Raw genomic sequence first — 10,580 nt, 5'->3', positions numbered from 1 at the left:
CTATTCATAGAAGAGTAATTTCCAAAATTTGAGTCATCTGTACTGGGTGACAGTCAGCCACCATTTATCGCCCAGAACAATGTTGCATAGTGTTACTCAGTACAACCCTCCGCAGTCATATCCAGTTTCTCAAACCTACAGTTGTTATATTTGCCTCTGCCCTTCTCTATAGCACAAGCTATAGAAAGATCCTTTTCTGTCTCCCCTACCTCATCCTCTCCCCTCAAATATTTTTCTTACTTTCATTTAGTCTTGTGGTCTTTATGTAATATTTCTGGGTTTTCAGAGCTCTTCTAGTCTATGTGCATGGTTTACAAAATATCCCTTTAGCCTTTTTATGCAGAGCTGTGTTTGCAAATGGATGAATCACAAACCTCATACTTTTTTTTTTTTGAGAAATAATTTCTACTGAAAATCCAGAGGAGCTGCAGTTTAGCTAGAGAGTTTATAGATATCTTATGTCTGGGGAAAAGAGAAACTTGATGTCAAACTTCCACTGCCCTGGCAATGTTCAGAAGTAAATTGGGGCAGGGCGGGGGGGCAGAGGAGATGACAGGAGGGCTGGCTGGCAAGGAAATGCTTGGCTCACTGGGCACTTGCCTGTTTTCAGGTGCAGTTCTATCAGAAAATTAGAACTGGAGGGATTAAAAAAAAAAAATGCTACTCCAGTGTCTGCCAGAAGAAATAAACTGAATTTTCCTCTTCACTGGGAAGAGATACACTGAGATCAAGGCTACAACTGGTTGAGTTCATGGAAGTCACTGAATTGATGATGTCAAATTGCTCCATCACTGAATGCCTTTGACACCAAGTGAATAAAATGTTTGTTCCCAGCCTAGAACTACTGACTTGCATAGCAATCATGTAGCCAACCTAAATGACCTTATTTGCAGAAAGAAAGTTGGCACAATGGGGTAGGCAGAACCTTAAACCAGAGCTGGTTCTGCCCGGACGGGCTGCCAGGCGAAGGCTGGAGCAGGGGAAAAGCTGCCAGCAGGAAAGGCAAGATCAGGATAAATTGTGCAAAGAGTTGCTTTTAAAAAAAAAATTGCCTCCTGTCTGGGTGAGTTGGCGTGAGGAGTGTAGGGAAGATGCTGAAGGAGGCAAGCCCAAGTCCTGGAGCGGGATCTCGGTTTCTGAGGGCACCACTCCAACGGTGGCAAAACCCGAGAGGTGGATTGTAGCGGTGGTTGCCTTCTCTGTGCTGGTTTGTGCACCTCCCACACTCCATTTGTGAATCAGATACAACCCCCTCTTGCAAAAAACAGTGTTTGCTTCTCAAGTTTCTGCAAGTGGTGCTTCACAGACACAGTTTCAAAGGGACAGGGACGCTACATAGTTAAGCAGAATGACCGAGCAGCAGTTGACAAGGTCTCAGTCCTTATGGACAGTCACAATCTGCCCCAAACAAAAGTTATGGAACCCTATTGAAACAGCCCATCTTTCCAGGTAGCTGCTCATTTAGTTTAGCATAACAAGAAACCAAGAAAATATCTTACCCATCTCACAGAATCATAGTGATATTTTTCCTGAATAAATCCCAAACAGCATATAATCCACTACTCTCGGTTTATACAGTACTGAAAGCAAATCTGTATATTTCAAAATATATTCCAAATATTTCTAACAAAATCCATATTCCTTAAAACAAATTAGGAGCAGGTGATTTCTACCCTTCATTGAAACATCCAGATAGCGAAACTGTGAAAGAAACTTACACAAAAGGCGTAACAAAGAAATTCTTCACTCATCTCAAGGCACCACAGTCTAACAAGAGTCAGTCCAACATTCATCCACAAAGCAACTACTAAGATACACCCAAGTGGCTCTCTCCAATAATGCAGCTGCATTTTCTCACTGTAATTCCAGATTCTTCAGGTGTTCAAACACCTGACTCTATTCCTATTTGCAACCAGACGAGCTTAAATCACTACCACATCCCGCCCCAGCATGTGATGGCTGATCAGGCTGCAGAAGAGCCCCTTCCCTGACTCTAAAACTCGGGCATCAAAGAGAGAGGCACGCATCGATTCCTCTTGCAGTAGATGGTATTTAAGAGTATTTCATCCTTTAAATTAAAAACCTGTTTTTGCCTTAAGACTTGAAAATTAATGATGCCCTGTGCTTTTGTCTGGCCGCTCAAGTGCCAGACTGCCCTTTTCCAGGGACTGTGGGTCAGCAGTGAAAGAAGGATTGTGGCTCATTGCTGCAGAGACAGCCCCTCTTCCCCTAGAGCTTCAAGGCTTGCAATTGCCTGCTTATAAACTAACAGAAGAAATGCAGATCAGGGACAAACGCTCTAGTTTCCTTCTCCTTTTAAAGTTCTCTTTTTATTATTTTAAATAATTTGCTGAAGATATCAAAACCAAGGCTGACACAGGATAAGAAAGCCTCAACTTGTTTTTGTCATCTTACAAAGACAGTTTAAGTCTCCTTTTTAATAAGCATTTCTAATCCTCCAAGCTTCTTCAGCCTAATTCTCCCTGACAACACAGTGGCTAGTCTCCAAGATTAAATTTATTCTTTATCTGGTTGAAGAGCAGCTGTCAGGGAACAGCATATCAGACAATGGGGCTTCTTGCTATTTCAGTGACACTCAGTGGCAGAGAAGTTCTTGAAGAGCACAAGATACGAAGGTCTAATTCTTCCCTTGTGCTGGGCTCTGGGAACCCAATGTTGGGTTTTCAGTTCTCTCTGCAGACTGAACATGTGAGCGTACATGGATGGGGCAAGGTTGAGTGGGAGGGAACAAACACGGCGCAGATGGCAGGGAATACATTTATCTACCGTCTCTGCAAGTTGCTGGCTGATGTTCTCCTTTAGAGCAGAAAAGATCCTCTCCTTGTCCCTGCTTACCTCCTTTAGATAAAGGTCCATCCAGTGGGCAGGGCTCAGGAGCAGCTGAAGCTGTCGCTGAGGAACTCGCTGTGGGTCTTGAGCGTACTCAAGTCCTCCCTCCTAAGCTGCAAGCTTGGCAGTTACAGCAATAGCTCCAGCAGCTTTTCCTTCTTTGCGTAAAGGCAGGAAGGTATATTATCATTTATACTGCCTGGATTATGCAGTTTGCCTGCTCCTTCCTATGCTTATTACCTCTTCAGACTTCAATCTGCACTGCCAAAGACCAAACATTTTCTGCTTAAACATGAAATAAAGGAAAAACGTGATCATAACTTAGTCCATGCTAAATCCTGAAGAACTTGGTTGGGGGGGGGCGGTGTGAACAATGCTGCTAGCAAACTCCAATTTCTTTATCTTTTAATTTTACTTTTTCCCCCCACTTTTTGCAAGACATATTTTAAAATATGTGGCATTAATAAAAACAAAGCTGCAATCTTTTCTTGTTCTAACAAGCCTTGTAATCTAGGGTTTGGGTTTTTTTTTCTTAAATCGGAAGAATCTATTTTATTAGCAGTAGCAGAAAAGTGCTGTGCTGTGGACTGAGGCATGACTATCAGCAAGCAGACAGAGTATTTCTTCTTCAGAATATTCTTGCAAATATCAACAAGTGTGATGCATTCCCTTACCCCAAGTACCTTTCTGATATTTGGAATAGGAGCAAAAGGAATCACTACAGCTGTGTTCAAGCCCAGACATTCAAAATAGCCAACGGGAAAAGCAGAGAATCAGTTGTATAAATAGTAAATTACGACATTGTTTGGTGCTCTCATGATGTTCTGCTTGAGGGAATACAGCATGCCTTTCGAAAATGAACATTTTATTACTTTTTCTGGTTATTTCTGGGTTTGTAGAGTTCCTTACTGTTGTGCAAGAAAACACTTGGCCTTCTGTATCATTTAATATGTTCAGGACACACAAAGAATTAAATAAATGCCTTGTTATCTGCATTCTTAACCTACAGAAACTTCTGCAGCTTCAGGGGCACCATCGGAGGCGCGTACAAGGCCAAAGATGTCTGAAAGCTGATTGCTTTCAGATATTTATTCTTGCAACTCTATGTTGCAGTAGCATCTAGAATGGATCTGCAGGTGGGCACCTCATCAGAGAATAATTACTCCTCACTCCACAACAGCTTTGGGCGAGAGATTTGGACTTAATTGCAAACTGAAAAGGAAAGCTGCATGCCATGTACTTAAGCACCACTTTGCACTGTAGGTATCATAAGAAACAGAAGGTCATCAAATGTTGATATACAGCAGCAAGGAGATCTCTGCTCTTTCCTCCCTCCCTAACTTTCTGCTCCTGAAAGCATCAAATAAGTTCAACCAGGACTAAACAAAAGCAAAGCAAGTCGTCTCCTCCAAATGTGATACCCAGCAACATAAACGGTCCTTGAAACATCCCAAACCAGGGATCAACTACAAGGGTATTTGATCTTTCAAACTTTACTAACAGATTATGTCATTATCTCCCTCCCTCCACCTTTTGACCCTTTACTTCCCAAGCTGAAAATTCTTTTCGTGGTTTCAAACTATTTTTGATGCCCCACATCTAGCCCATACCTCTGACATTGAACATATTTGCTGACTATATGCACACAGTGTGCATGTGGGTGACTTATAAGGCGGCTCTTCGGTATTAAGTTAGTTTGGTAATATTGTATACCCTGCTGATTATCAAGAGCAATTTCCAAGGGGGGAGGTGCAGGAGGCAGGGAAAAAGCCTTTAAAAAGCTGTCTGCCCCTGTGATTTTCAGCTCTTTGAAAAAGCAAGAAAGAACAGAAAAGCACCCCTGGTGCGTGGTTAAGATAACTACAAAGGAACTATTCTTACCAGGTTCCTTCAGTAAAATGAAGGGTGCTTTGATTGCATTTTTTGGCCTTGCTAATCTGACAGATATTGATGGATAATATGGAACAGCCAAAATCTTTGTTCTAAAAACATTGACTCATACATGTTACATCCAGATGTTTTACTGGGTTCTTAACAGATATCAAAGCTTGCTTTAAATACTTGGAAATTGCATTTTATACAGTTAAGCATGCATGTATGCAGGGGAGGGAAAAGATAAAAAGAGAGGAGCTCCCTTAAGAGCAGCTTAAAAAGGAGTATTTATGTCCCCCAACATGGACACTCTAAATACAAAAAAGCCCAACACTTTTGTTTCTGCCTAATCAAGTTTGAAAATTAATACCACTAAGATTCTTAATGAGCAATTAGGGCCTTGCAGGCTGGTCTCTCCAACAGGCACAGGAGCCTGTGTGTAAACACTGCAGTGCTGACCTGCTGGAACCAGCCAGCCCCCAGCTGGCTGCCCAGGCAGAGACATCCCCATGACTTCTGACAGCTGGCCCTTCAGCAGTTCCACAGGTAAAGGGCTCCAGTGTCCCCCCTCCACTGGGATCCAAGAAAGGAAGAAATCTTTCACCTGAGAGCATGTGGGGGAGCCACCCCCACACCATAAGCACTTTTTACCAGTAGATCATGAAGGGAAGCAAACGATGCACGCACCGTGGCTCTCAGCAGCGCTCTTCTCCCTGACAGTGCCCGAACCACTACCACCGGAGAGCAGCTGAACGGCCGCATGGCCCTGAAAATAAAGAGCCAACTCCATGTGGGAAATAAAGACATGCAGACAAATCAGACACAGAAGAACAAGAACAGCGGCAGCAGGTTGCAGCGGGAGTTTGGGAAACGCAAGGCTGCGCACCTTGGAAATTCTGAATCACTCAAAATTGTTGCCCCAGCCTGATTCTCACCAGCTCCTGATGGATGAAAGTTTACATACTGGCTATTCTGCTTTGCAGTCACTCATCCCAAGATGAGAGAGATTCTTCAGCGTGGTAAGCCTTTTAGTAGAGAACCCTCCTAGTAGAAAACCAACCAAACAGACAAATTGCAATGCAGACAAAATGTGACAAGTATCAAGCATAGATAGAATTTCTGATCTGCCAGGAGCCAGAGCTGAACATCTGCTGCTGAAGTGCTGCTTTTCCTTCCCCAGGCACGTCAGTGGAATCAGTCAGTCAGTCACTGACAGAAGCAGGTATGAGGTATTGCAACAGAGAAAAGGATCTCCTGGGCAAGTAGGATCAGGCCATTCCTCTGCACCTATGTGCAATAGCGTAAAGAGTTTGTTAAACATTAGGGTCAGGAAACTTCCAAAGTCTGTTTTAGACAGTTCACTGGTGAGGAAGCTACTCAGCCAAAAAGCTGACTGCTCTTTTAGTTTAGACTAGTGTAGTCTGGAAACAAAAAAAGGCTTTAGCATCACTAGTGACAGCCTCACCATGGCTGGTAGTGGCCCAAAGCATATCTGATGGTTATTTAACAATTAAGGGTGAATGGAGTCGCAGCCTCACTCTCAGCACAAAGGCAGCCACAGGAACATAGTGGCTGGGATCTCAACACAGAAGAGTTCATACTGCAACTTAAATTCCTCTTTCAATCTCAGAGATGTTTTCCACGTTACATAGAACATAATCATGCAGTTTCACAGGACTTATTTTTCCTCCATTGCTTTTGGAATCCAAATACAGCAGCACAAGCCTCCATCCGCACCATCCCTCAAAATGCTTCATGCTATGCCAAAGGAGAACTAGTGACAATCTACCCTTGGCACCCGCTGTCAGCAGCCACACAGAGCAAAGCAGCCTTTCCTCCAGAGACTGGGCTCACGTAGGTGGGAGTGCAACATCCACGAGCATTTTCATTAACCATGTGAAGTGCAGCACAGGGCTGATTGGCCAGCAGAGCTGAAATTCTCTGGAGTTGTTCAGAGCAGTTTCAATCATTTATAAAAAGGCAAAGACAACAGCTGTGCTTGTAAAGACGGATTCTGAAAAAAAAGGAGCTACTAGAAAAATGTACTCTTTAAAAGACCTTTATTTGGGCTGCATGGTTACAATTCTGAAGTCCATTTATGCTTACAGTTAGATTGTTCCCAAATAATATTTCATAGCTCACCATGTAAACAGTGCATTCTCTATCAGTCTAGTGTACAAGAATTTTATAAAATACAGATTAAGTGACTTTTTCATTTGTACACTTTTCAGATTAGTTCACCAAGATCAATTAAAAAGGCAAATAGATTAATTGGCAAAAAAAGTGTTGTTGCATTTTTAATATATTAGTACAAAATGGCACAAAAGGAAAAAGGTCATTTTAAAGGCTATAAGCATCAAACGTCTTAAACAGTTTGAATCAGTTCAACTGATTTCAACTTAATTTCATATATCACTGTTGAACTTGGAATTGAACTTGTAATCTTCTTTTCTTCAGCTGTATGAAAGACCTCAAATACAACTTCAGATCTGTTCATGGAAACCAAATCACAGCAGTTTCATAACAGTGACATTCAAGTGCAGTTAGGAAGTTGGGAATTTCTGTTCTTCCCAGTAAATCTAAGAATTCACAGACTAGAGCTTATTTTCATCAAGCCAAGCTCATCGATGCACACTTCAGATGCAAAGATACCAGACGTGCACATAAACCACGGTATTTCTTAATGCAAGAACTGAAACAAAAAATCCACATAATTACATCATCCGCCCTACCTGCCTTTGCAGGAGGCTTCCAGGCATAACCATACTCAATGCCAGATACAGAGATATATAAAGCATCTGAAAGATTTCAGGCAAACTGAAGGCTTAATTCAAAGGCTTCAGTTACAAAAGAGAGATCACACCAACTTCAGCAACCTACATTTTATTTTTGAACCACCCATATCAAATGGGCAGGTGAGTGGGATGGAAGGGAAAGAGACAGAAAGACATTTCTAACTTAAAAATAAATTCTGAGATGTGAATTCATTGCCTCAAGCAACAATTCAGGAGTTTGTTTTGGCAGCAACATTTAGCAATATCCCAAAAAATAATTACCCACCCCATCAAAAAAATTATCAGAATTTTGATTAACCCCTAAACCTTAAGAGGTTTTTATGTTTAAGTTAATGGAACAGTTTATGACATTGACTGGTTTTTTTCTGGTAAGACAGCACCCACATCCAAGAGGGCAGGCAGTTATATTGACAGTAGTACTGAGAATGTTACTTCTCAGGTTAAAACAAGAAGTCTTATAAAAATAAGTAAGTGTGATGAAGTACAGAACCATTATTTTACTCAGCTTCACAATGAGCGAACCATGACTAGGAACTTCCTTTCATAATTTAAATACCAATTACAGTGCTTTCTCCAGAGACTTATTAAGTAGATAACCATATGATGATTCCAAGAAGCAATACTCCAACAGCAAGTATAATAATGAGGATGCATATCTTCTTTCGAGACCTTTGCTGCCAACAGAATAAAAAACAAGTTGATTGAAAACTGCACCACCACATCAGAAGACTACTCAAATGCTTTTATGGTCCTACTGCTTGTGCAATCTAAATTGTGTCCTTACTAACAACAAGTCATATAAAGTTGTTAAAAAAAAAAAGAGCTAAGTTATCCACAACTTACTTTTATGGCTATATTATTCAACAGAATGATTTCAGTGGTATTTTCTGGCATACATAATAAACTAATGAAAGAGAATGCAGTAACGTAATGAATAGATGTAATTAGAACACAGGGGGGAAGAAAACATGAGAGAGCAGGTGACCACATATAGAGGAAAATGAGCAATCAATCTGCACAGTAAATGAGGTAGAAATGGTCTGCTAGGAAAAAATATTTAACGACTATTAATGTATATACAGAAAAGGACAACGAACTGCAATTTTAGACTCCTGGAAGATTGACTTTGCATCTATTCACAGAGTTATTTTAAAGTTGTTTTTGTCAAGTTTCTTATGTACAACTTGCTCTTAATAGAAAAAAGAGAAAAGGAAAAAAAAAAAAAAAAGACAGACCTGACCAGAGACCCAGTTATATAGATATCACTACAATAAAGTTATGAACTTGTCCAGAACTTTCACATCTCCCATACAGGTCTGAACTTGATATATCAGAGCACCCAAGACTAGCAGCAGTCTGTCATCCTTTATCTGAAGGATATGGAATCTGAAGGTTTCCTTCACAGCAGGAAAGGAAATTACCAGTGGGTTTCACAGGCTTTTGCTGATTGCCAAGGGATAATAACATTCAAATCTTGGGATTCTAGGCCACAGCTCCAGAAGCAAAGCCAGGCTTTGCTCTGTTTTGCAGAGGTTGTTCTGCCTGGGTGTTTTTTTTTTTTTTCCCTTTGAAGAACTACATCTGTGTTGGTTCTTCATTGGAGCTGCCAGTTCTCTGCCCACTACCGTGCAGACTACCAAGTTTCTTAACTATTCTCTTCTTCAAGTTTTACTATCTCGCTGCCACTTCTCCCATCATCAGGCTAAGATTTCTTCATTTCATTGTTTCACTTGCTAGAACTCAATATGTTTGCTAGAGTACCTTCCTGTTTTTAAATCTGTGGTCAGTTCTCTCCTTACACTGCCAGTCTCTTCCTTTCTCATCCTGGAGACCACCTCTTGCCAACACTGCATTGAAGTCAAACATTTCCCCTGTAACACTACTTAAGCACATCAGTGGACTAAAACCATGGCAATCTTATTCCCTCATACACTTGATCGTCATTTCTACAAGTGCTGAAGCAACAGTGGTAAAGGGGGAAAGAAAGGAGAGGAGCCTGGCTTTGCGCAAACAGCTCTGCTGTGTGAATGCACCCCACATGGCAGATGAGTGGTGCATACTTTGTCCAACCCCAAACAGGAGTTGTAAGGGTACCAACCATGTGCAGCCTCGTCCCCACCAGCATGCCTGGGCCTCTAACACTTTCTTGAGGGGGTCAGACCATACAGATATGACATTTGCTTAAATTAAGGTAAGTCTGCTGAAAGTGGAAATGATTTTTCAGTGTCTTGGAATAAGGATGAGTTTTCAAGCAAAGGAAAGTTCAAATCTGAAGCAAATGACACAATACTTTCAAACACAGGCCAACTCTGCAGAGTGTTTGGTGTCTGCTGCAAGACCCAACTGAACAGAAGCTTGTCAAAAGTCTCGATGACCTTCCTTTGAGATCAGAAGATATTCATCCTTTCCTCCTCAAGATAAATCACAAAGTTTTTCATTTTAAATTTCAACCAGAAAACTAACACCTTCCACAGAAAATTTTGGCTGCTACTATTTTTTTTTCCTGAACTCTGTCAGTATCAAAATAGGAGCCATCAACCATTTTTAACATGCCAATTAGTGCCATCAAATACAGTTCAAGGATGCATCCACCCCTTTCCCTCTCCCACTTCTGAAATGAGCAGGCAATCCTTCAGACGTTTTGTCACTGATTTACTGCCCTGGCTACTAGTAACACACACAAGAGGATTTAAAAAAAAAAAAAAGTCTGCAGACTAACTCTGACTTAAGAGGGAAAATTTATTACTAATAAGATTATTTCTAATAAGTTCCCAAAATGTTACACAGAAGTGGCATTTCGAGGTATTTAAAAGGCTTTTCAAAAATTTTTGAGTTTGAAATATGTTTTTAGCATCAGGGTAGCAATTAACGGAAGCTGGATATATACAGTTTTGAGAATATTTTAGACAGCAAAAATTGGTACTAACTGGCAGCATCTTCAGAAGACTTCCCTGCCTATCTTTCCTGCTCCTCCAGTGATCTTTAGAGGCTTGCTCTCCATATACAGGAACTTTTTACTTGAGCTGTAAAAGGAGTGGTTGGTTTGTTTGGGATTTTTGTTTG

The 10,580-nt window shown here is 41.1% G+C and overlaps 1 protein-coding gene across 3 annotated transcripts in view; it reads right to left on the bottom strand.

Annotated features, from left to right (window-relative positions):
- Window positions 1-6,765: 6,765 nt before the first annotated feature.
- Window positions 6,766-10,580, bottom strand: part of STX7 (syntaxin 7) — a 34,764-nt gene continuing 30,949 nt past the window's right edge. For 2 of the 3 annotated variants that reach the window (XM_069787309.1, XM_069787311.1), the window contains exon 10: window positions 6,766-8,186. In XM_069787309.1, coding sequence (XP_069643410.1) covers window positions 8,025-8,186 — 162 coding nt within the window. In that variant the 3' untranslated portion in view covers window positions 6,766-8,024. Of the gene's footprint in view, window positions 8,192-10,580 lie in introns of all 3 variants that reach the window. The other variant, XM_069787312.1, reaches the window with a different exon arrangement.

The sequence above is a fragment of the Haliaeetus albicilla genome, chromosome 7 (genome assembly GCF_947461875.1).
Source record: "Haliaeetus albicilla chromosome 7, bHalAlb1.1, whole genome shotgun sequence".
Lineage (NCBI taxonomy): Eukaryota > Metazoa > Chordata > Aves > Accipitriformes > Accipitridae > Haliaeetus > Haliaeetus albicilla.
Note: the sequence above shows the minus strand (reverse complement) of the source record. Positions and strands in the feature narration are given on the sequence as shown.